Here is a 24734-nt window from a genome sequence, read left to right as displayed (position 1 = left end):
CATATGCAGAGCCATTGGTATTTCCTTGTGCATATATAGCAGAGGCCTCTCAATCGAATTATTATTTTAACGTTATATGAAAGGGTTTAACAGAAACAGAAAATGATTGTAAGTAGAAAGCAACATTAAAAAAAAAAAAAAAAAAAAAAAAACTACTACTACTACTACTACTAGCATGGTATAACGCAAAAGATGACTGAAAACGTTGGGAAGGCACAATTGGCGTGGATTTGCTAGAGAAATTGAAGGACATGAAACAAAAACGAAGAGAAAAGAGTAATGGTATGTAAAGTACAAAAAAAAAAAAAAAAAGGACATTATCATGCTTCCAAAGAGTCATTGGAAGGGGGTGGTGGAACGGGGATATCTGTCGCGAGCCAGTGTTCGAGCAATGGCTTGACGGACGGTCCACCACCATCAAGTCGTTCACGGAACCGAAAGACGATCAAACTTTCGTTCCTGTCTGGATTCAGCAGTTCCTTGTCGAATCTAAAAACAAGGTGATAACGACGATACAACAATGAGGCCATGCCATGAAAAGTCATGCAAATGAAACATCAAAGGTAGATTCTGAAGATAATGCCTACCGGGTTAGGTATTGTCGCAGGAGGGCTTTCATGACGATCATGCTCTCTCCATCGCCGACATCAACGGCCTGGAACTCTGTTCCCTCAATCCCTTCCTTCCATACATCAATCTCGGTCTTTTCACCTCCTTGAACCAGCTTAATTCGGAAGTGGTTCTCGAACAGGACTACGGCGCAATTCGGGTAGGTGTAATAGGCATTATTGGGTCCAAATGCAATCGAGATGGTTGGGAAGTGCAAAGGAAATGTCGCCGTATTATTGGTGTATAAGTTTTTGGCTGCGTATAATGAGACGTGATCACCGCCAGCTTGTGGTTCGATACCGCCTTCGACGTCAAGCGGGGCATCCTCCTCATCCTGAGCATCCTCCTCATCGTGAGCACCTTGAGCGTCCTGAATGTCAGACTGTGCTGATGTAGTGCTACCGGAAGACGAGGATGTGCCACCAGAGTGGTCCTGGAAAATATATTCGCTCTTCATATGCTTCGTCCGTCCATTCAATTGTGCCTCGCCATCATTAAAACCGTGCTTTCTGCTAGGACTTGTTTTTGCTGGGGTGAATTTGAATGGTGTCCTGGTAGGGTCTCCCAGCTCATGGATCGGTACCATCCGTGGACCTGGAGGACTTACGGGCACGACTAAGCAAAGCGTGGAAAGGATACATGTATTAGTCGAGGATGTTTCCTTGACGCACACTTACAAACAGAATAAGGATACAACGGGGGGTTGTACGTACCTTTGCCTGAATGCCTCTTTTTGACAGGGACAATTCGCTCTGTTTCGAGGGCTCTTGATCCATCCTTGCTCTCGGCTGAACTAGACTTTTCGCCTGACCTGGCCTCAAAGTCGCCTCGCAATGTCCCATGTGACGCTTTCTTGGCCGACACCTTGCTGCTGTGCCACTTTTTCTCGTCTCCATGCCGCGCATGTCCATTCCCAGAGCGTTCTTTACTTGGTTTAGAGTTGATTGGGGGAGTGACAGAAGCCAAAGAACCCGGCGGTGATGTGGATGAGGTTGAGGTCGATGAGGCTGCACCAGATTTGAGGGTTTGCTGCTGATGGTTGCCATCATTGTTGTTGGTGTTGGGATCCTGTAATATTTTTCCGTGCTTCCATTTAACACCACAGGCATTGCAGAGCGTGCTTGGGCCATCGGGACCGCGTCGCCACATGGGCGTTGTGGTGCAGCCGCAATAACCACAGCGTTTCTGCTGCGCTGGATTGGAGGACGGTCCTGAAGATACGCCATTCCGTTTGGGTCCACTACTGGTCTTTTTGAGCGATGATGGCCCTGGCCCCTTGTCGTCATGCTCCTTTAGCCGTTTTGGTTTCGATGCCTTTTGGTTATTCATCTGTTGCGTGAGAGGAACACAAGGAAAAAACGGGATCAATAATTCAGACAAATCTTACAATCTTACACGCGTTTGGGCGATAAGAGGGACAGAGCGGAGGGATCAGGTCATATTCGAAGAATGAATGTATACCATTGTGTCCTGTTTCCGCTTTGCAGGGGATACTTTAGTGCGATGACCAGCATCGTTATTGTGGGGGTGGTTGCTGGAGACCTGCCTTCCGGATCCAAGGATCTCAGAGGGGTCCTCAGAGTACGTGGACAGAGTGTGAGGGCGACTGTCCCGGCGGTGCTTAGGGTCGTGGCGCACAGTAAAGTTGGCGGGACGCGTACTGATCTTTTCTGAAGCTGCAGCAGCAGCAGAGGTGACTGCGTCCTTTAGATTGGACATGGAGGAATGGACTCGTTGGACAGAAGGATGGATCGTGTTCATTGGAATGACAATGGTAATGATACACTCTTCAATCAAACAGGTGAAGAGGGAGAGAGGGAGAAAGAGCGTGAGGAAGTTTGACCAGCCGTCCGTCACGGGTCGTCAGGATGGCTGGAAAGTATGGGGAATTGAAATGAAAGGGAGCAGCAGTAGGGAAAGGGGATTGTAGTCAAAGAGCTGGTGAAGGTGTGGGTGTGTAGAGCGTGAGTGGAGGGTGAGTGCACTTAGGATGATGCGAGGGCAAGACCTAAAAGTAGATGAGTCCATGGGTGAGAAAGACGATTAGTAAAAGACGATAGAGAGGAGTAAACAATCCATTCATCGATACATGGTGATGTATGCGGGAGAGGAGGGCGGTAGAATGGGGCAATGAGGGGTGGGTGTTCCGTGGCATCACTTACAAGGCAGAAGAATGGCAGTTGAAGGACTGAAGTGGCAGAGTGTAGATGTGAGGATGAAGAGAGAGAAAGAAAAAAAAGGAAAAAGAAAAAAAAGGGATGAGGAAAGTCAAGGAGGAAAGGGATGTTCTAGCGGGGAAAGACAGAAGGGAGGGAGAAAGGGAGGTGAGAATGAGAAGAGGAAGAAAGAAAACAAAGAGGTAGCGATGAGATGAAGCAGGCGATGGTGAAGAGAGAAGGAGTGTTACGTGGGCTACTACATTGGACAGCGAGTGAAGGGTGGAGAGAGAGAAAGAAGTTGAAGAGGGTGTGAAGGAGTGTGCGAGAGGGGAAGGAGCGATGAGAAGGAGAGAGGGGAGAGAAGGGGAAGAGGGGATGACGATGACGAGAGGAGAGAAAAGGGCGATGGGTGATGCAGATAAGAAGTGAGTGGTGCTGATGAAGAAAGCGAATGAAGCGATGAGGTGAATGTGAGTGATGGAGCAGAATCAGGCAGATCTGTCAGAGTGAGCGAGCGAGCGAGCGTGCAGGAATATCATTCCCATTGTCATTATCGCTATCATTACCATTGCCACCCTATAAAAAAGAGCCAATCACCCATGGACTGGAGCAGGGGGAACGGGGCAGGGGGAGCGGGGCAGGGGTCACCAAGAGCGAACTTTTAGCCTCGAACTGAATTGAATGCCCCTAGTCTCTGACTGACTGAAGCTGCAACTGCAAGTTGCTTTGCCCAAAAACAATGACTATGAGGAATTCCATTTCCTCCATTTCCACAGGTCATGTGGTAACCCTGGACATAAGCTTTTCTCTTTCCTGATTTGTTGCCACCAATCTCTCTTCCTCGCTCCCTTTCTCCTTCTCTCCCTCTATACTCATCCCACCAACCCACTTCTTATTCTCATTCCCCATCTCACCATGAATACAATCGGATTCCATGCAAGTCTCCTTCTTACTCGGCGTTTTTTTTTCGTGTAAAAGAAAAAAAATGCCTACGATCAAATGCTTACAGCATATCTATCCTCTCACGATCATAACAGGGTGTGAACGGTGCGTACGCCGAAGATGCCATCCTCGAGCTCACCTCCAGCCATCCCAGCTTCTCCCAGCACTCCTTCTCCACTGAAGGCTTCGACACCCTGGCTGAGGTAAACCAAAGGATTCTAGGCAACCGATCGATCAAACCTCTCAATCGCATTATCTGCGGAAAAAAAAAAAATGAAAAAAGAAAAAACCCACTTCCCACATCGCCAGCAACCCTAACACGCGCCCGTTCTTTGTTTCTTTTCTCCCCCGACTTTTGGATAGCTGTTCGCGAACGTACAAAGGGGCACGGTGCGTCACGGTCTGATTCCAATCGAGAACTCGCTCTCGGGAACATTGCACTCGGTCCTTGAGCTCTTTGCTGAACAGGAACCCCGTCTCTGGGTCGTGGGCGAGTACACCTGCAGTGAGTCACATTACATTATGGCCCGTTCAGGAACAGAGTTGAAAGGTATGCAAAAGATTTTTGACACATATGCTATATCGATCTGAGTATCTGGATCGGATTGTTATCCTGGGGGGGAAGCTTTTCCTCACAGAAACAACGAAGAAAAACGAAGCGAGCGATATACGATATCCTTGACCATTTCATGCTGCCCATATCGATCGAATGGATCTGACCATTCTCATTCTCCTCCTTCCTCCTTCCCACCTTCCAGATATCGTCGAGATCCAATCCCACCCTGCGATTCTGGAACAGTGCCAGGATTTCCTCGACGCGACCCTTCCAGAAGGCTACCGAGCCGTCCTCTCCAGCAACACTGCCAGCGCCGCCGAAGAAGTCGCACGAAGCAACGAACCCGGCATGTAACGTCTACATTCTATCCCCACATGCATCCATTCCCATTTCCATTCCTAATTCTCTAATCTTGTTCCCTTCGTCCTCAACATACATTCCCACAACACTACTAACGCCTTTACGAACTTTGTTCTCTTGACATAGTGCCGCGCTGGCTGGGAAACGCGCGGCACAACTGCACAACCTGACAATCCTGGGCTCGGATTCGACTCCCAACAACATAACCCGGTACTGGCTAATCGCACGTCATCCTATCCTCCAACCTGATCGGAACATGAGCCCCAAATCATCGTTTGCATTGGTCATGAAGAACCAAGTCGGGGCATTACATCGTGTGTGTTCGTGTTTTGCGTTGCGGGATATCAATATCACGAAACTGGAATCGAGACCGTCGTCGAGGACGATTACGTTGGCGACGCCGTGGGAGTATGTGACTTATATTGATATCGAGGGCGCACCAGGAAATGAGGAAAATATAAAAAGGGCCGTCGATAACTTGCTGGAATTCACGCAGAAGTGTACCCATCTAGGATCTTATCCGAGGTCGGTTTTTTTCGTCTGGTATTTTGTCTGGGTTACACTGCTCTTGGAGGACGTTGGATGGTATTTTCTAATCCTGCATTTTTTGTGCTGCTTCGAACCATATAGATATCTGCATGGAGTTAGACGCTGAACGAGAGATCTGTTACATTTAGATCCTCTTTACCATTGCTCTTTTTTTTTTTTTTTTTTTTTTTTTCATTCCTGTAAACTAGCAACGTGTACAATAAAAAATTACAAAAAAACACAAAAAAAAACAAAAGAACAAAAAAGAAAAAAAAAAAAAAAAAAAAAAAACTCTCCGCTCGCCTCCTTCGTTCTCATTCTAAGAAAACTGCCACACCTTGACAGTACCATCACAGTTCATACTGACAATCTTCTCCTCATCCGAACCGACCCAAACGAGCCCCAACCCTTCCTCCTTCGTCACCTGGCCACTCTCCGTCCAGCTCTTGTCGATATCACTCATCGATACTGAGCATCGATGAACCCTCTCCTGCTGCTGGTGCTCCAATTGGTGGTCCAGTGGATCATCCTGGTCTTTTGTCGTCATCGTCCAGACCTTGATCGACCGGTCCATACTCGCACTAACCAACCGCCCTGACTGCGCCTCGATCGAGACGCTCGAAACCGCCCCACAATGTCCATAGAGCGTCGACAAATGCTGGAACTTTAACCGCACCCTCCGTAAAGTTACTCTATTCAACGGGGAAGGTGCTTCGTCAGAACGGTGGACCCCATGATTTTGTCCGCACGTTGGATTGGATCCCGTGGGTGTCCGGGCCATGAGAAAGACGTTCATAGTATTGTCGCTATGGGTTGTTACGACGAACGGCCAAGAGATACTAATAGCAGAGATCGATCCTATCCGTCCATGTCCATGTCCATGCTCTATCGCAGGATGCGAGGCCTCCAATCCAGATCCAGATCCATATGCGGCAGTCATTGCCGATTTGAAATAGTAGGGGTGGTGGTGGTGGGGGTAAGAAAACGGGGAGCCGTATCCCTCGTCCGCATCAGCGTCGATGCCTTCATCAGATCCATGGCCGTCGGCAGTTCCTATCTCGAGTGAGTGCAGGATCGAGCGCTCATCGAATTCGATCTCCTGGAGCCGAAGCGTCCAAGAGGCGTCATAGAGTTCCAGCCCGAAACTGAGCAGTGCCCTCCATCGCACCGCCATCGCCATCGGATTTTTATTTTCGACCGACGACAACGACAACGACAACGACGATGGTGATGAGGTCGGGATCTGTTCGAGTGCGATCCCGATGGGAGAGGCGGTCGAGGTCCCGTAGAGACGATGCAACAGCCGACACCATGGCCGTGTTTCGTCCGTGGGAGATTCTGAGTTGAGGATATAAATCGAGACTGTGCCGTCAATGGAACAGGTTGTGAGGATCGGGTGAAGGAACGAAGCTGTTTGTATTTGACCGACATCGCTCCAAGCTGGTAGGTCGACCGTGTTCCCGATTTCGCGCAGTGTTGGTGTATGAGCATCGTCATTATCCAGTGGTTCGTTTTGATCCTTGTTAATGGTGTCGTTCGGTGGATGGTATTCAAAGACTGAAAAGTGTCCGGAGGCATATCCGACCATGACCTTTTGCCATAGCTTCGTGTTCGTGTTCGTGTTTGTGTTTGTGTCCCTGTTACAAGTATCCAAAGCCAAACACGTAATCTGCGAGGATCGTCGGCTGTTTTCTGTCATAGGTGTATCCCTTGACTTTGAAGTGGATGGCTGGTAGGTCTGCCAGAATTCCGGCTGTGCGGGCCCAGAAGCGCCCACCTCCTTCTCCAATGTGGATGCGGCCCGGATTCTCCAAAGATGGACTAAATCGTTTGGACTGACAATCAAGATAACCGATCCCTTGAATTGAACCATGGGAGTATGTCTCCCGCCTCTTTTCAGATCCGCCTTACTCCAATGCATAACATCGCTCTTGCTGTTGCTACTGCTTGCAGCAGCAGCAGCGAGCTTCAAGGCATGCTGATCGCGTTGGAGCAACTCCTGAGCGGTGAGGGCCGTGACATGGGCTTGGCCCATGATCCAGTTATGGTTGAGTCGGTAAAGTGCCTTCCAGCATTGATGGTCGTATGAGATTTGGTACTGTGTTGTTGATAACGGTCGCTGAGAACCCAATCCGAATGAGGACCGTTTCCGTTTGAGGCGACTGTGGCGATTGTGGTTATTGGTTGAGAGACGATTGTTCGATGGTAATTGTGAGGAGGATCGAGGTCCGGAGAAGGAGGCTAGACCTCTGGGGTATATAAATCGGTATTTCAGGAACAGGCGTCTCCACAGCTATTACATCAATAAAACAAAATTGAGAGGAGGAGAGGTCAGTATATGCTTCGATAACAAGACTTTTTGCTAGACAACAACATCTAGGAGGCCACTTTAGGCAACATTACCATTTGATCGTTGACGAGTCGATGCCATAATCTAGAGACACAGGCACACTTCCCGAGATCCGCTGGCGAGAGCAGCTCAAGGATACTCAGCGCAACCTCTTCTGAGAAGAAGGACATCGGGTCCCTATGGTCGTCATCGTCATCTACTGTCAAAATGGTGCTTGGGGGTCTGGGCTGCGGAATAAGATCCTGAGCGGCAACAGTGGTTGGGAAAGAAGCCGTCAGCCTTGCTTTCTTGTTGCTCCTCTGAGCGAGCATCGGATAGCAAATATAGCGATATCTGGATAGAGCTTGATACTGGATGTAGGGAAGGGGTGAGTCCCGAGGGGCGAGAGGAATGAATGCGGGATGGGAAGAGGGATGGGTGGGCAAAGCAGATGTCTGAGTAATGCTAATGCCATCCAAGTGGACACACCCTTGCCAAAGATGATAGCAGTTCTCTTAAACTGGATATTACGTGATCTTATCCACGTGAGATAATCTAAATTTTATCAAACAATCGATTCTCGAACAGACATAAAAATTTTCACACCCTTGTTTTCTTCTTGTCTTCTCTTTGATCTCTCTTCCACCCTCCACCTTCCTTTGCTCTTCATCATCTCACCACCAGCACCATCGGATCTGCTGCTGATCAGGACCTGCCAGTGCAACTGCGTCGACTCTTTTGCCGTGCAATTGATCGCGTTCTATCTCTTTAACGGGGAACAGGGACAACCATCAATTTCACGCGCCAAATGAATCGACAGCCAGTTTCACTCGCTATCTTGGTCAGTCAGCAGGGCAGTCGGGGTGATGTGATGGAGTCGCATTTCTTTCGCAAAGACGCTCTTTACTTTGATTACCAGGTATGCAAACAATCAACTCCTGCCTATTATCGTCTTCTTGATTCCCATCCATTCATCGCGCTGTATTGTCCATCCCCCAATTCCCCTCTCCCTCATACACCGAAAGAGAATGAATGCTGCTTATGATGTATCGATATTCCGCGTCTAAACATACAATGTTGATTGAAACATCGTGCCTTCCTTGATCTGAAGCAACAACCTCGCAATTCTCTTCTTTCTCGCCACTCGTCTATCGTTCGATACACAATGAAAAAGTCGCAGAGATACTAATTATGTGCATTTGCAATTGCTTCCGTGTTATCAGAATAGGGGTTTTTTTTATGGGCCGCTGAACAAAGACAGATGTGTCAAAAAGGTAATAAAAATGTGTCTCAGAACGCGTTGTTTTTTTTTTTCTTCATCTGTGTTTTCGAAAAATAAATATACATAAAAAAAAAATCTTGCCACGAGCGAGCGAGCGAGTGAAGTCTAGCAATGCCATTGATGATACGCGATTCTGCAATTCTCACTTCAAAGTTGAAGAAGGATGACAAACAAATCACATACACTTTTTACTTCTGAGGCATTCACCCCCCTACGTGAAACATTCTTGTTTGAGATATTATAAACACAAAGAGAAAAGAAGAATGTCGTACTGACTTTTTTTTCTTGTCTCCTTTGGTTATATCAAAACGTTTTTGTGTCTAGGTATGAAAGTTGAAGATATGTTTTATCTGCCAAAAGAATCGTAAAATGTAAAATGCTCGTAAAATAAATAAATAAACAAACGTGTACGTCAATACAAAAACATGAATGAGAGGAAATGTGTGTGCTCATGAAAAAGAGGTGCATGTACAATAAAGCGCACTGCAGTAGCGTTGCGATGGTAACCCGGCCACCTGGCGGGTTTTCGTGAAAGAGCCTTACAGGACCTCCCGACAGGCCTTTAGACATTCCATAAGGCCCTTGATCTGGCTAATGAGCACCTGCGACTCCTTAGGACTCTCAGACATCTCCAACGCTAGCCGATATACCTCCAGCTTGCTGAGGAGCGTCGACATGGTCTTGTAGGTCGCTTCAATAATGGCCCTGACCTCAGGCGAGGATTGATTGCGAGGCGCCGGAGGTGTACTGCTCTCGTTGTTGTTCGACTGGGACGCGTGCGTCTGGTGAAGATGATGGCGATTATGTCTCTCCTTATCTGAAGAGTTTGAGTGGGTCGACGTCGGACGGGATGGAGAGGTTGAGTGCACCGCTGGCACCGGTGGAACGGGCGGCAACGATCTAGATGAAAACTCGCTGACCTTGCCGATCAATTGCATGTGCCTTCGCATGTCTTCATCCTCAGAGGCCAGTTTCTGTAATGAATGTTGATAAGAAGGATTAGATGACGAGGCCATCGGACATTAAAACCTGCAACCGTTGCCATGCTATTTCCTAGAGGAGCCCCAATTGCCCAATAATTCAAAATGACGGAAAATTGCATGGGCCCTCGGGAAATTCATCACTTTATAGCACCATGACTATGGAGTAGTTCCATTCGGAGACACTTACGTCCAAATCCTCGCTTTGATGTCTGCTCAAGATCTGCTGGCTTGTCATCCCAAAGCTCGGCGACATGGGTACAGGAGGAGGCAGAACAATTGGAATTGAGATCCTGCCATTGAGATCGCGGGTTGCGCGTGCGGAGATCGGGCTCGAAAGAGGAGATGTCACTCTGTGTGAGCCTGTCGAGGGACCGACTGTAGGCGAGGTTATACGATGGACAGCAGGAGGCATGGTCGAAGGAGGGGCAGGAAATGATGAAGTGTGATGGAAGGAAGATGGCAGACCCATGGGACTAGAGATACTCCTGTGTGGCGTTGTTGTTACTGATGCTGGTACTGGTGCCGGTATTGCTGGTGAGGGTACTGATGTTGTTGGTGCTGGAGGTGGCACGATGGTGTACTTGCCCTGCTCGAGATCCTGCTCCCGCTGGAAAGTCGTTTCACAGATCACACAATACTCCTTTTTCCTTTCACGGTTCCTAATCAACGGGACCTAATAAAATACATAATAATATAAACAACAAGGACAAGCGTGAGCATGTGAGTTCGGCGCTGGTTCGTTACGAATATGGATTGGGCAACTTCCCATTCACACTCATTCATCATGCGAGCAAATACGCGCCAGGGTGCACAAACGCTCTTTTTTTTTCATATTCCTTTCCCTCTTTGTCTTCTGTCGGCGGTGGTGGTGGTACACGAACGACTGGAAAGTAATAACAAAAACGCATGCAGACAAGTATGCACTCCAAAAGAAAATGCCCCATGCATTCTATTCTGTTTTTGTTGCCATTTCATCAGCCTGAAGGAAATGAAAAATGCTGGGTATATGAAGAGAGATACATTAACTTACCCCATTGCATGCCGAGTTGGGACAGGGATCCTGCAGCATGGTCCAGCCCTGAAGCATTTTCTCGCCTATCAAGCGGGATGCACGCTCACTCTGTTCTCGCCTTGATTCCCGCACCCTGATCTCCTCCTCCGAGGGTCTGTACTCCTCTTCGGCGTCCTCGAATTCGTCATGGCTCTCCAGACCCTTCTCCTCATCATCCTCTTCAATCATCTGCGCTTCTTTCTGAGCCTGGGGACGGTTTTCCAGCCCTGTGTTGCGGCTACGTGCATCATCCACATCAGAGCCCCTCTCTTCCATCTCGGTGCTCTCGTGCGTGGTCTGTTCAGCAATCATGACATCAATGGTGTTTGGACCGGGTGCAGTGTCCAGGGCCATGGATGGGGGCGGAGTCGGAAGATTGGACCGTGACGGCGCTCGTGGTCTAGTAGGCGGAGTAGCTGATAGCAGGATATTATTACCCTGTACCACAACAGAGCTCTGCGGCGAACGCCGCTTGTCCCTTGGCATCAGTTTGGGTGCAGGCGGAGATGATGGGGGGGATATGAGACAGGATGCTGCTAATGAAGGTGGCCCTGGGGGAGGACGAGGGAACGTCAACCTTGGGGTGGGGAGCCCTGGAAGTCGCTTGTTGGGTGGTGGTGTTCGAGTGGGCTGAGGCAAGGGCGTAGTCGATCCTGGAGGTGGAGGAGGACGAGGATAGTCGGACGGCAAGAGCACTGATGAGTCGCGCCCTGCGGGGGTGCGGTAGTTCATACGAACTGCATCCATCATGGGATCCAGGACAGAGACGCGGTTATTTGGTGATGGCATGGGCCGCAGTGGCCCGGGTGAAGGGATCGCAGGCAAGGCAGAGGTCGGTGGGGGGAGGGACATGATAGGGCCACTGTTGGGCTTTTTAGTTTCAAGCTGCTGAGAGTCTGATTTTGGTTGGTGTTCCTGAGGCAGTGGCGAAAGATGCTGGCTCTCTTCTTCTTCGGGGTCGACGGGTGGGTTGATCTCACAGTTGACACAGACTTGGTTGGTAGCCTCCTGATTGCGCATCAACGGCGTCTGTAGTGTGTAAGATGGAGAGCGGCGAGAAAAGAGTGTGGATGAGTCAACGGGTTCAATGGGTAGGAAAGAGGGCGTTGATGGAGGAAGGGGGCGGCAAAGACGAGGAAAGGTAAAGAATGCACACAAGAGAAGCAAAAGAGCACTGGAGAGATGTACAGGCAGAAATGACAACAATGAAAAAAATAGTAATACGATCCCTGTTCCAATGACACCTTCCATCTTTTGTTCGAAAATAGGGTAATTCAACAAACGACTACAGCATCATTTAGAATAAGATGGCGATTCAAATGCAAGGTGGACAAGAGCCTTCATTTTAGGAGGACAAAAGTAGAGGGACCGTTAATGGTCTTCTACTGTAAATGTGCATGCAGATGGTAATCCTTTTCATCCGAGCACAAGTTGAGTGCCCACGCTCACGCCCAGTGGCTCCAAAAGAACAATTTTTTTCCAGGTACACAGAGGGTGGGGCACGGTCGCACCATCGGAGTACCATGGCATCAACACGATATACAGATATGAGCATGAGCAGTTGTAGATAAGGGACATTGCAATTGAGTACCGCTTACAGTGCCACTAGGCGCACTCGCCCTGGTCAAGCTTAGTCCCAATTTTGAATGAATTAAATTAAGCATATCGATCGCATGGAAAACTTACATTGCAGTCAGGGCAGCCATCGTTGAGTAAGATCTAAGGGTCGAACCAATGGCAAATGGTGGGATGAAATAGGGTGGGGCCCATTGTAGAGTTGATGCATAGGGAGTCAGTTGGTGGCAATCGATTTGCAGTGACAGGCAAATAAGGACTCCGGGGCGAGGCTCTTACCCATCCTTGTTGCTTATAGTCATTCATCAGGACAGAGGCCCTGTTGTGCTTGAGCAGCCCCGTGAATGACTCTGCAGAGCTGTCCTTGGCCGTAGTCTGAGGCAGAAGACCATCCTGGTGTGGCTGCTGTTGTGGTGGCGTCTGGTCCAGTTCCTCGGTCGTCATTGTAGTGAAGATGGTGGTGGTGGTGGGGGGGCAGGTAGAGGAGTCGCGTGAGGGAGCTGAGTGGTGGGATGGAGTTGGATAGGGTGGAAAGAGGAGGGGAGAGGGAGAAGGGGAGGAGTGGAGAGGCAGATGAGGGAATGAGATGGAGGTGGAGTGCGGGAGTGGACAAGAGGTGAAGAGGAAGAGAGCACTTTGCACTCTCGGCAGGTTCATGTAGTTGAGCTCCAGGTACAGCCGAGGAGGTATGTAGACTACAACATACTTCCCCCTATCCCTTCGACAGCCACCTAGGATAGATTTTAACTGATACGGCCAGTACAGTTATTCTTGTTGGGGCCAGCGGAGACGCTCTGGGCGGGGCCAAACACTGGACTCCAACGCAGTTCCTGTCTAGCCATCTCTAGCACCCATCCTCGAGACACACGAACGCCCGATTCGCTGGCTTTGCCATTCTTCGGTGCTTGTTTTTTTTCGTACACAGTTTGCCTATACAGCGCAATGGCATACGGGAACATGGCATCAGTATTGATACTGGACTGAAAACAAGCAAATCGCAATGAATATGTTTATAACAACATACCTTGTGGAGAAAATACCCCTTGAGGCTCTCGTGGGTGTTGAACTATCCTGACCCGTATACAAACATCGCTAGTCTCGTTGGCCCAGTATGCATCCCGTCTTGTGGGTTCACGACTCGCACGGCATGATCCTTCTCAGCCCGGTTCGTCTTTTTGAGCATCCACAACCTTTTTTTTATTTATTTTATTTTATTTTTTTCATCGAGCGAGATCCGTAAAAACCGCGAAGTGGTTGTAGGACATAGCTGAATTGTCGAAACGAAGACCGCGCCGGTGTTCTTCCATGCTTACGAACAACGACGACAGTAGCGAGGTCTCCAATTTCGATACGCTAAGCGTCTCGCATGTGTACCCTTCTTCATTGTCCGTCCGCAATATGGGTCACGATCCCCAGCTCAATCCTGCATCGTCTTTGATTGTGACACTGACCCATTCGCGTTTTTTTTTTTTTAGCCTCCAGCGCGGCTCTGAATGACAAGCTGGAACTGTAGAGAAAACGGAGCATCTGATAGACAGGTTCGCGATTCGGTTCGGTTTCCGCGGAGTCCAGCGCACAAAACGATGCCGGAATTACTTCACCAGGATCCACCCCCACAATGGCAACATTCTGGAGGTCTTGACCGAAACCCTTTGCGAGAGACCCAATTGTTAGGAAATCGCGACGTAATCTCCGGGATCCGCGCCTTAATTTTGGATGACTGCCCAACGTCGTAGGCGGAGTTGGACACCGTCTATTCTCATCATATTGCTGATGGCATAGTTGCTCCATGCTGTCATCACTTGGGAAGCCAGGGGGGGGAGGGGGGGGGGCTCCGTGCCTTTGGCAGCTGCTCGCTTCCTAGCCTTCTGATTTGCAAAGGCTCTCTTCATGTACCCATCGAGTGCAGCTTAGCCGTACGTGTTTAAATGGTCCTTCAGCAATCGGTTTACGGTCGTCGTTTTCTTGCCATATGAAGTCTGGTTCTTGAGAGGGTCCGCCTTGACCTCGACCTTGTCTCCGATAAACAATAGTCGGAAAAGCTCTCCCATATTTCTCCGATGCAAGTTCGTGGGACATCTCGGGGGAGCAGACTTGAAATTCCACGATATGCTGCGTAGGCTGCGTCTTTGAATTTGGATTGCCCCAAAGAAGTGAAAGAATCGCAGCCTCAGAGCACAAGATGAAAGAGTCGCCGAGCTTCGACACTGGACAGAAAACAGGACGCAACTCCGACGACACACGGAGAAAGAACTTCCACCAAGGCCGGATGTGTCTCTTCTTAAATGACACCTTGTCTTCCTGTTTGTCATCGTCAGAGCTCTCGCCATCTTCAACTGGAGGTATATCATCCGTGAATAAACGAGCACGCTTCAGCTAATAGAAACAAGATATAAACGTGAAAAAGCAAATCGACGCGAGGTATGTTTTCTTTTTTTGTTCCAAAGAGTGGATATGCTACCTTGTACTCTGGAGGTTAGCAGCAAGAATAAAGACAAGCTATTTTATTCTGGACAACTAGACCGTTAACAACGTGCATTACTGCAAAAGGCCCTAAAACTCGACCCTGAATAGAGGAAAGGGTTAAGGTGCGGTTCAATTGGCTGGTTGGCTAAGCTTTCTCTTCTATTTGCGGAGTGGATATACAACCACACATTCCAACGTACACGCGCTCAGATACACTCACAGATATAGTACTATTCTCGCATGAGACCCTCCTCACTCTCTCCCTACTGTCGACCCTTAGGCTGGCACCAGAACCTACTAGATCCAACAAGAAGCGCGCCAACGATCAGCCAAGTTATTGTTTGCTTCCGCACCACCTACTGGAGCCTACCTTTCCCCCTCCTATCCACGCTCTCTCCTTTGTATATCCATTTTTACTTCTGTTCAAACTCACTAATCACGATGTTTTGTGAGCGGCGAGGATGTCGCCCTAGGGCCATGTGCTAGTTCAAATATCTCTGCAGCGTCTGCGTCTGATCACCAACGACTTTTTACCGACTCGACCCGCATGAGCCCCCCCCCCCCCCCCCCCCCCCCCCCCGATGACCTGACCTACCGTCGCTTCTTTGGCGACACTTTTTCAGCCGCTTCTTTGACTCACCTGACTGGGACATTGAACGCGTAAGTGTGCACTGTGCCATATATTTATATATTTCTTTTTTCCATAACGCGTCGGGTGCTTGGAGGGTGGGCAATCTTATACGCGATATGATTTTCATATAGAGCGCGGTCGACCGTGCAATGGATTGGAATCTGTTCCGATATCGCTGGATCATCGCTTGAGCCCGCAGTTCCATCTCGGTAAAGATACCACACACACACACACATACACATGCACGTCAATATGTTGACCTTCAAAACCGTTTCAAGAACAACAATCTCATCAAGCATCAAGTTCTGTTGTTCATCCTTCATACCTCCCCATATGCTTGTTTTAAACCCAGTAGGCCTTGCAGTAGGCTTTTGGCAACAACGGCTGGGCCAAGGCACCGGCGACGGTTACTGGTGTTGCGACCACGACTGTCCGTACCACGGATGCTGGACAGCAGCAGGGACAGCGACAGCACCCAAGGACATTATCGCAGCGTCCACATAAGATTTTGAAACTCTGCGGAAGAAATGCTCGCACGCGTCAAGCCCTCGGTCATCACCGGCCCAAGGCCCAAGATCAGAACCAACAGCAAGCCTAGACCCAGGATCAGGGTCAGAGTTCCCAGCAACAGCAGCAACAGCAGCAGCAGCAGCATGCATCGCAGGCCTAGGACTGGAAATGTACGACTCTGTGTGTTGAGTGGCCTTCGCCCGAGATTGAAGCAGCCGCAGGAGCAGGTGCAGGCTGCTTATGTCACGTCAAGACCGTTCATTACCTCTCATTTGCCCCATTTCTGGCCTGCCCTGGATTCGGTCAAAATGTTTCGAACCAGCCATGTTGGGCGCGAATCTCAACTCTTGCATAGACAAAACGCTAGTGCAGAACAATTTGTTCTCCATTACTCGCTTTGTTCGTAAAAAAAATGATCAACACAATGCGTAAGCTATGTATGCATGGTGTATGGGTTACTTCATGCCTGCGACACCAGTAAATTTCTCTGAGGGCTACTCACTCTCAGCAAGGGTAGTAAACTATGAAGGGCAGCGGAGCAAGAGTTCGTCCATGGTCCCCCTTTTCTTTGAAGGGCAGGCAGACAAAAAAAAAAAAAAAAAGCCTGGCTTTTATCCGAGTATGCCGTTGCAGATACAACGCAAAGAGATGAAAAGAAAAAACGAGTATTTTTTATTCTGCGCAAAGAGTTGCATCGTCCTACTCGACGAGGGGGTTTTTTTTTGCGCTTGAGGATAATGCAAGGCTTCAATAACAATAACAGTAACAATAATAACAGTAATAATAATGAGAAAGAAAAGAAATGGCCAAGGTCCGCAAGCCTGTCGACATCGTCCCTCCCCCTTCCTCCTCCTCCTCCTCCAAACTTCCCACGCCAAACAAAGTCTCATGTCTTGACAGGACTTTCCGGCTCCTCCAGGTCGGTACTTCGTGGCACTTTAGTGAGAACACTTGGTGAGGATGAGGTCGACGAGCTCATCCTTTTCGACAGCACCTTTGTGATCGATATGGCGCTCGTCCAGGATATGGAGCAGGTCCCTGGGATGCATGTGCATCAGCTCTTCGCGTGGGATCTTGACTGGGGAGGGATGCGGGTGGTCGTCCTTGGAGTGTGGGTTGGTCATCTCGGGGTTCTTGGGTCCGTCTGCCATGGTGTTATAGGAAGATAGTGTCAGAAAGGGTGGTGTTGTTTTGCGTTTAGTGGGGGGTGATGAATGTAGCTTAAAGTGTTGGAGTGAAAGAAAGAAAGTGTGTGTTCTTTGTAAGATATGAAAGAATGAAAAGCAGTATCGAGAGAAGAGACGTGTGGAAGAACCGCCAACTTCTTTTTTATTCGTCAACTGCACTGACACCCCGCTCGCTATCACTCTTGACGATAATATTGCGTATTTCTACAAGTCTCGACGATGAGCTTGGCAAAATCGCCCTTCTCCGAGCACCCCGTGGTCCTGATACCCCGGTCCTCTAAGATCTGTCTCAATTCCTTGGGTCTCAACTGCATCAGTTCCTCGTACGTCTGTGTGACCAACGGCAAGGCCACGGGCTCCTTGCGTGTGGACGAGGCCTTGGAGGCTGCGTCCTCGAGAGTCTTTGCAAACTGTGGGTCCATGGGATGTCCTGAAAACACGATCTTGTTGTTGACGACCACGGCTGCGAAGGGGATACCTGTTGCACCGCTTGCCTTGAACACCTCTATGATAAACAGATAGGTGGAGTTGAGTGGATGGAGCTATGGTTGAGCGGGAGATAGAACGAGCGACGCGTCGCTTTCTCTTCTTTTTTTTTTTTTGCTTTGTTCATAGCTATGTTGGTAGACGCGTAAAAAAACGAAAGACATACTCGAGAACAACGACTGGTTCGTGTCGATGACAACCGTGTAGTCCATCGAGTTGCTGTTTGCAAAGTCGCGAATTTTCTAACACGAAACAAGCAAAAAAAAGAAAAAAAAAAAAAAAAAGAAAGGACCGTCAGATACATCCATCCATGTTTTTATTTCATGCTCGCGCCACCATTCGCAACAGCACAGCTCAACGACGTGCGCAGCGTAGCGTGTATAGTAAGTACCTGTTCATCCTTCTCGTTGGTCGCACCGACGATGGTCACGTCCACATCCTTGTACTTGCGCTGCAGTTCCGACAGATGCGGGATGCTATTCAAAAGAACCAGTACCGTCGTCGATGTTAGTCATCGTCTGTCGATTGCAAATCATAACATCCTCTAGCAGCATAACATATATCATCGATATGCTCACCTCTGAAGGCATGGCCCGCACCAACTGTGTACAGTAAGTAATACATCGATTGGCGCGCCAATGTAAAATACATAGCATTAGCATCCTCTACCAAGGTCCATGTCCCATGGCTATAATGCGAAAATATAGTCCAGGCAGCTTACGTGGCCCAGAACTCGAGCACGACGACTTTGGTGCGTCCTTCGGGGACGGGGCCTCCGATCGTCGTCGAGGCATCTCCGTTGATGACCAAAAAGTCGTTGATGAATGGGACAACCGTGCCAACTGACATGCTTTCTTCGTATTCGTCTTTTTATGCCGCCTGATGCGTTGTCTTTTTAGTTTGGCGAATGCGGAATGGTGAAAAGTGGATGAGACTTGATTCGTCTGAGCGGAACAAAAAAATATGTGTTGTTTGTGGACTATGGTTATGACCCGGCCCAAGCTCACATCGATGCTCGAAGAATCTAGGGTTTCCTAGACCATTTGTCAGCGCATTGTGCGCATTGTTGATAGGATGTAGAGCATAGCTCCTCTCGCTCTCTCTCTCCTTTTTCGCACAATTGCTATGCCATGCGATACCAGCGATGTTTGCTAAATAGAATGGTTTATTTGTATGTATAAGTGTATAAGTTTATGGACAAGTATTTGTATCAGCAGAAAGAAACTATGTGTAGGTGTGGGGAGAGACAAGGAAAGGGTATAGACGTATGTAATATAGAGCAAAAACAAAAATGGGTCATTACAGGGACACATACAGACTCTTATCGAGTTGCATTTGTCGCCAAAGAGAAGAAAGAAAAACGGTGGAGAGTGGAGGGATGGTACTATGTTGGACAGTGTAAGATGGTACAGCGTGTGTGTGAATATGAGTATAAACAAGACTTGAACGAAGGAATAAAAAAAAAAAAAAGATAATAATGCGGTACAGAGTGTGGGTGAGTGTACAACTACAATGGCCATTAGCTTTGAGTACTTTATCGCACAGCGACAAAGTGCTGCTGGTGCCATGCAGGCGAGGCAGCGGGTGCCTCAGGAACGGAGACAATGGTGCCATTGTCGGGGTTCACAATCGGTATCCGGTTGGCAAGACGGGGAGGGGAGTACGAGGCCATGGTGGGGCTGGTCATGCCCATCGAGTACGCCTGCTGCTGATGTTGCTGGGCCTGCGCTGTGAATGCATAGCCAAAGGATCCATAGGGATTGTTGAACATCGACTGCTGCTGCTGGTGCTGCTGTTGATGCTGGTGGTGCTGGCGGCTCGAAGCAGGCATGATGTTGAAATAAGAGTCCGATTGGGCCATCAGTCCAGCTGTGGCAGGGGTGGTCGAGCCAGAGAAACGACCCGAGCGGTTGGTTTTGGGTGTGGTAGTCGCGGGAGGAAGGTACAGGGGTGTGCGACTGGCCGGGTCAACGATGGTGATGGCTCGCGAGGCAGTGGCCGTCGATGCGGCGGCAGTTGTGGGCAAGTTGGGGGAGCGTTGTTGCTGCTGCTTGGCCTGGTTCTCCTTTTGAGCGAGGATCGATGCCAGGATAATCTCGGATAGCTACAGATTGATGGAAATGGAGCAAGCAATACCATTCGCGTTAGAAAATGAGATTGGGCGTAGGGTAGGATGGGAAGGACAGGTGTATTATTACTCTTGGGGCAGACACATCACGCTCACACACACATTCACACATACACATTCACACATACACATCCACATCCACACATATAAAAACCACGCACAAACAAACGACGGATGGACATAAAACGGACATGATGACAAAAAAAAAAAAAAAGATGAGCCTGCCTTAAAGGCAAAGAATGCTGCATTTACAAACAAACAAATACAAAAGCGAGGGAGGGAAGGAGGCCAACGTGAAATGGTGTTTGTGGTCGAGCGGTCAAGCGGTCGAGCAGAAGAGAAACAAACAGAAAAAAGTATGCATGAGGATGAGAAGAAAGAGTGGGAGAGAGAGGGAACATGTAAAGCAGATGGGGGAGGCAGGCTGCATTACAGCAGATGATAGGCTACATGTGCGCCAGGCGCATATTTATGCCGATGGGGAGGACATGACCTGAGACATCCACTTTGTTTTCCCTGGGCATCCCGCATCCCCACAGGGAAATACATGCCAAACGAACATAGACGCGATAAAACATCAAAGCGCGTGTATATGTGCGCTGTGTATGTTTGTGTGTGCGGGGTAAAGAGTATCGCCTCTTTCTTCTTCTTTTCATCCCGAAGAGAGGAGCGATAGTGGCTAGGTAAAGAGGAGAGGGTTTCGGGTGTTTTTTGTTGTTTTTACCTCCTTGGCGGTCAAGCTGGGGCAAAAGTCGAGGTCGTCGTCAAAGGACTTGGCAGCCTCCTGACTAAGGCGGAACTGTTCAAGATGGAGCACTTTGGGGAGGGAAGCAGAGATTGAGGAGGGAAATAGGGAAAGGAGCGGTTAGAGCGAGTATTACTCAGAGTAATATTAACGGAAAAGAAGAGAAGAGAAGCGCAGTCGGAAGAATAGAAAGAGAGAGAGAGAGAGAGAGAGAGAGAGAGAGAGAGAGAGAGAGAGAGAGAGAGAGAGAGAGAGAGAGAGAGAGAGAGAGAGAGAGAGAGAGAGAGAGAGAGAGAGAAAAAGATGTCCTACCTTGAGCCATGTTGGATACGAAGGGCGGTGAGTAGGAAGGGGAAAGAGGGAGGTGAATGAGCGAGGGCTTTACTTTTAGTGGCGGATGAAGCGGATGGAGAGGGATGGGTTGGAGAGATGATGAAGAAGGAAGGATGGGTTTGGAGGAGGAGGAGGGGGGGAAGGAGATGGGGAACACGTTTATATATGTATATTATTATTATTACGTGGATGCATGAGTGGGCCGTGTTGTTTGTGATTCTCAGGCACCAAACCTAATTTGTGTCCCCTTCTCTCGTCACCGCGCATCGCTTCGGCACTCCCTCCCTCCCCTCCCTGCTGCACCAACAGCGTCAACCGCATCATCGCCATCGCCATCATCATCGCCAGAGATACCAGCCAGAGGGGAAGAAGCTATATACTGTGCTACATGGGGTGCATAACACATGCATCCCCCCCCCATTTCCATTTCCATTTCCCGGAACCCGTCAGTCCCATTCATGCACCCTGTCCTTCTCTGCCTCCAATGGCCTCAATTGCCCCGGCTGTCTCTCCCTCCTGATCATCGGGTCAATTCTGGAGGGACGTGACTACGAAGCCAAAATCTATTTGAACACCCCACTCACTCACTCACGCACTCATGCACCCTCTCACTTTCCCTCTCTTTCATAGTCCAAGGCCGAGAAGCGAAAAAAAAGAGAGCATAGCGAGTGAGCAACGCCAAAGGTACAATCCAACCAACCAACCATCCAACCATCCAACCATCCATTTGTCATTTTCATGAGAGCCATGGTTCTGTTTTTATCGCCCTTCATTCATTCATTCTTCCTCCTCCTCCGCCTGTTTGCTTGTTTGTTTGTATATTTATTATTTATGTGTTTATTCATTTGTTTATTTGTTTGTACACATGTATATATCCAGTGTGGATGTTGGAGGCTTCAACTGCGGCTACCCGTCCCCCCCCCAGTTGCTTTTAATATTGGAAATAGCCTTTGGCCTTGGTCACGATGCATTAACAACTATCGTCATCAAAAAGCATCTTTTTTTTTTTTTTTTTTTTTTCTCCGCGCTGTTAGTTTCTTCTGGACTCCCCTCCAAAAAAGGGTGCAGCTGTGCATCCATTCATTCCTCTGGGTTTCTGGTTCTATGGGTCTCTGGTGCACAGACTAAGACAGCCAAGCTGCGAAACATCTCTGCCAATCGGGGGATGTTGCTAAACGGGTAGTCTACATACAATTGACTTCTTTTTATTTTATTTTATTATTTTATTTATTTATTTTTTTGGAACTGCATGAAAAACGGGGGACACGGACTGTTCAGACGAGGGTCTAGTCAAGGCATGTAGTTCAGGGTGCATATCTCAAATAACGAACAGCTGACCGGTCCTCCTTTGAAAAACGAAAAAAAAGACAACGTACCATTCCACTGGAAAACTTTTTCGTGATCGCAGTGTTTGTTTTTTTTTTTATGAGAGAGAACAGAGTTCATACTAGGTATTGCACAAAGAAGAGCTGCGCTCAACGACAGTGGTGGAGCGCTCATCATGTCTTGGTTGAGGAAAATGTACTGAAAGAAATGAAAAATAAAAAGCTCGATATATGAGCGGAGGAGGAGAAAGAGGGAGAGCGAGGACGAGGGAGGGGGGGGGAGACAGTGTAGGGCTATTTTACAGGCGATCGACGTTTCCGAGGTCCTTGCAGGCGACCTTGACGCGGTCGTACATGGTCTTCTCGCCCTCACGGACCCAGACACGGGGATCGTAAAACTTCTTGTTAGGCTTGCTAGGGCCCTCGGGGTTTCCGACCTGTCCTTGCAAGTAGCCCTGTCGGGGGGACAAAAAAGATAGGTGTGAAAAAAAAAAAAAAAAGAAAGCATCGATGTCAGCAACGTGCTCGATCGTTTTTACAACATGGAGTGTCTGTAGTGCACATGCGCTGCAGAGCTGTAGACCCACCTTCTTGCTCTCGTAAAAGTTCTTGATGCCCTCCCAGTAGGCCCACTGGGTATCTATTACACATGCGATGGAAGGAAAGATGGTTTGTCATGTTTAAGGTTCGAGGGTGCAGCGATAAGATAAAAGAATATGACATGTCGACGACGCGTCCCATGCATGCGATGTAGTCCATTTCTGATCAAGGCTCGATTAGAGTTGATGTCGCATTCCTGACTTGCTTTGTCCCGTCGACCTTGTCTTTTGTTGCCGCTGGAAATAATCCGATATCGTTCTTTATCTCAACAAACACGATCCAAAACGCCCACTTTTCTTATCTTGAAAAATAAGAAAAATAGATTGTTTTCTCCACAAGGACAATCAGTCCTTTCTCCGCCCAAATCGATTTTGGAGACAGGAAACTAAGCGTGGCAGTCATCACGATAAGATATCTCCAGGCACTCATGCAGTCGTGTAAAACTCACCAGTGTCGACGTTCATCTTGACAACGCCAAAGCCCACAGCGGTCTTGATGTCCTGCTCGGTCGATCCAGAGCCTCCATGGAAGACAAACCAGACTGGCTTATCCGATTCGAGCTTCAATTGCTCCTTCACAAACTCCTGGTGCTTGCCCAAGAGCTCAGGGTGCAGCTTGACGTTTCCAGGGGCATACACACCGTGGACGTTTCCGAACGCGGCAGCGATCGAGAACAGATCCGTGATCTTCGAGAAAGCATTATAGATATCAAGAATATCCTGGGGCTGGGTGTACAATGACGCGTTATCAACCTCCGAGTTATCGACACCGTCCTCCTCACCCCCCGTGATACCGATCTCCATCTCGAGATGGCAGTTGATCTTAGCCATGCGCTCGAGGTACTTGACACAGATCTCGATGTTCTCTTCCTTGCTCTCCTCGGAGAGATCGAGCATGTGGGATGAGAAGAGGGGCTCGCCATGCTTGGCAAAGTACTCTTCATCAGCGGCGAGCATACCATCGAACCAGGGGAGGAGCTTCTTGGCGCAGTGATCCGAGTGCAGGATAACGGGGACTCCGTAGGCCTTGGCGACTGTGCGGACGTGGTGCGCACCGGCGACGGCGCCGAGGATCGAGGCAGCCTCGTTCTTGTTGGAGATGCCCTTACCGGCATAGTAGGCGGCTCCTCCGTTTGAGAACTGGATGATAATCGGTGCCTTTGCATCACGAGCGGCCTCTATTATCCGATGTGATGAACACGCATAAATACACAACCAAATGCAAATGGGGAACGAAAAAAAAAAAAAAGAGAGACAGTTTATAATAAGGAAATGCGCTCGGTAGAGTGGAATGGCTTTGGTTCAATTTGCTTTACTTACCGATAGCAGCGTTCACGCTGGAAGAGGAGGTGCAGTTGATGGCGGGGATGGCAAAGCCTTGTTCGGAGGCGTATTTGAAGACCTTGCGGACGTTGTCGCCGGTGATGACACCAGCAGGGACGATATCGAGAAGACCCATAGTGCTTAGAGTGCTGTTGAGGGAAGGTGGTATATGAGCAAGTGGGAGAGGTGAGAGATGAAGAAAGAAGAAGAGGCAGATAACAAACAGCACTCCTCTTCGCGTATCTATCCCACCTCCACGTACACTGTGGAGCCAATTTTTTTTGAGTTTCGTGTCAGTTCGCAATACCCTTAATCAGATCGCCTTCCCCATTGATCCATCCCCCTTGTCCTCCGATAAACAACAAAAAAGCCCCCCACCCCTCAGCTCCACCAGAACCCATTCCTCTCTTGCTCGTCAGGAACCGAACTGGGACGCAACAAACGGAAACAACGGGACCCAAGCACCGCCCCCCTACAATAACATACGAACCTCCCGCCCCTCCCTTTTTGCTTTCGCATCCCGGACTTCTCACAAACTCTCAAGGACATTGGCCATGTTGCGCTCAATCACAAGGACGCCAGTCGTGGGCATGACTGCAGCTTCAATGCAGAGACAAGCTGTCCGCA

General features: G+C 48.9%; 10 protein-coding genes across 10 annotated transcripts; 1 reads left to right on the top strand and 9 right to left on the bottom strand.

Moving 5' to 3' along the window:
• Nucleotides 1-313: 313 nt before the first annotated feature.
• On the bottom strand, nt 314-2855 carry BC939DRAFT_462100 (uncharacterized protein). Its single transcript, XM_051557082.1, has 5 exons — nt 2772-2855; nt 2071-2617; nt 1323-1938; nt 588-1224; nt 314-489 (listed from the first exon to the last, which is right to left on the bottom strand). The coding sequence occupies exons 2-5, from the start codon at nt 2368-2370 to the stop codon at nt 321-323; spliced, it is 1722 nt and encodes a 573-aa protein (XP_051408785.1). The 5' UTR covers nt 2371-2617; nt 2772-2855; the 3' UTR covers nt 314-320.
• A 761-nt stretch (nt 2856-3616) lies between these two features.
• Nucleotides 3617-5323, top strand: BC939DRAFT_462092 (Prephenate dehydratase-domain-containing protein). The gene is made up of 6 exons (XM_051557081.1): nt 3617-3704; nt 3806-3913; nt 4074-4260; nt 4469-4616; nt 4753-5151; nt 5257-5323. The coding sequence occupies exons 1-6, from the start codon at nt 3684-3686 to the stop codon at nt 5279-5281; spliced, it is 888 nt and encodes a 295-aa protein (XP_051408784.1). The 5' UTR covers nt 3617-3683; the 3' UTR covers nt 5282-5323.
• A 120-nt stretch (nt 5324-5443) lies between these two features.
• Nucleotides 5444-7953, bottom strand: BC939DRAFT_462091 (uncharacterized protein). Its single transcript, XM_051557080.1, has 2 exons — nt 7558-7953; nt 5444-7447 (listed from the first exon to the last, which is right to left on the bottom strand). The coding sequence occupies exons 1-2, from the start codon at nt 7813-7815 to the stop codon at nt 5474-5476; spliced, it is 2232 nt and encodes a 743-aa protein (XP_051408783.1). The 5' UTR covers nt 7816-7953; the 3' UTR covers nt 5444-5473.
• A 1684-nt stretch (nt 7954-9637) lies between these two features.
• Nucleotides 9638-12132, bottom strand: BC939DRAFT_278860 (uncharacterized protein). Its single transcript, XM_051551192.1, has 4 exons — nt 10779-12132; nt 10334-10421; nt 9936-10233; nt 9638-9739 (listed from the first exon to the last, which is right to left on the bottom strand). The coding sequence occupies exons 1-3, from the start codon at nt 12048-12050 to the stop codon at nt 10136-10138; spliced, it is 1458 nt and encodes a 485-aa protein (XP_051408781.1). The 5' UTR covers nt 12051-12132; the 3' UTR covers nt 9638-9739; nt 9936-10135.
• BC939DRAFT_462089 (uncharacterized protein) lies at nt 9648-10005 on the bottom strand. The gene has a single exon (XM_051557079.1). It carries the CDS (start codon nt 9865-9867, stop codon nt 9694-9696), a length of 174 nt encoding a protein of 57 aa, XP_051408782.1. The 5' UTR covers nt 9868-10005; the 3' UTR covers nt 9648-9693.
• Nucleotides 12133-17285: 5153 nt separating the features above from the next.
• BC939DRAFT_462081 (thioredoxin-like protein) lies at nt 17286-18816 on the bottom strand. Its single transcript, XM_051557078.1, has 5 exons — nt 18376-18816; nt 18233-18256; nt 18046-18130; nt 17821-17896; nt 17286-17673 (listed from the first exon to the last, which is right to left on the bottom strand). Exons 1-5 carry the CDS (start codon nt 18501-18503, stop codon nt 17345-17347), a joined length of 642 nt encoding a protein of 213 aa, XP_051408780.1. The 5' UTR covers nt 18504-18816; the 3' UTR covers nt 17286-17344.
• On the bottom strand, nt 18817-21010 carry BC939DRAFT_462073 (uncharacterized protein). The gene is made up of 3 exons (XM_051557077.1): nt 20840-21010; nt 20507-20598; nt 18817-19758 (listed from the first exon to the last, which is right to left on the bottom strand). Exons 1-3 carry the CDS (start codon nt 20847-20849, stop codon nt 19189-19191), a joined length of 672 nt encoding a protein of 223 aa, XP_051408779.1. The 5' UTR covers nt 20850-21010; the 3' UTR covers nt 18817-19188.
• A 177-nt stretch (nt 21011-21187) lies between these two features.
• On the bottom strand, nt 21188-21810 carry BC939DRAFT_462071 (uncharacterized protein). The gene has a single exon (XM_051557076.1). It carries the CDS (start codon nt 21631-21633, stop codon nt 21469-21471), a length of 165 nt encoding a protein of 54 aa, XP_051408778.1. The 5' UTR covers nt 21634-21810; the 3' UTR covers nt 21188-21468.
• A 71-nt stretch (nt 21811-21881) lies between these two features.
• On the bottom strand, nt 21882-22536 carry BC939DRAFT_462070 (uncharacterized protein). The gene has a single exon (XM_051557075.1). It carries the CDS (start codon nt 22361-22363, stop codon nt 22151-22153), a length of 213 nt encoding a protein of 70 aa, XP_051408777.1. The 5' UTR covers nt 22364-22536; the 3' UTR covers nt 21882-22150.
• On the bottom strand, nt 22485-24243 carry BC939DRAFT_506289 (fructose-bisphosphate aldolase, class II; the record flags this gene model as incomplete). Its single annotated transcript, XM_051560771.1, has 4 exons — nt 22485-22640; nt 22773-22825; nt 23234-23962; nt 24105-24243. The coding sequence occupies 4 exons, from the start codon at nt 24241-24243 to the stop codon at nt 22485-22487; spliced, it is 1077 nt and encodes a 358-aa protein (XP_051408776.1).
• Nucleotides 24244-24734: the final 491 nt, after the last annotated feature.

Source organism: Gamsiella multidivaricata (assembly GCF_025024155.1).
Source record: "Gamsiella multidivaricata strain RSA 2152 chromosome Unknown BC939scaffold_69, whole genome shotgun sequence".
Classification (NCBI taxonomy): Eukaryota; Fungi; Mortierellomycota; class Mortierellomycetes; order Mortierellales; family Mortierellaceae; genus Gamsiella; species Gamsiella multidivaricata.
The sequence above is the reverse complement of the archived record's forward strand: the minus strand, read 5'-3'. Positions and strand labels throughout refer to the sequence as shown.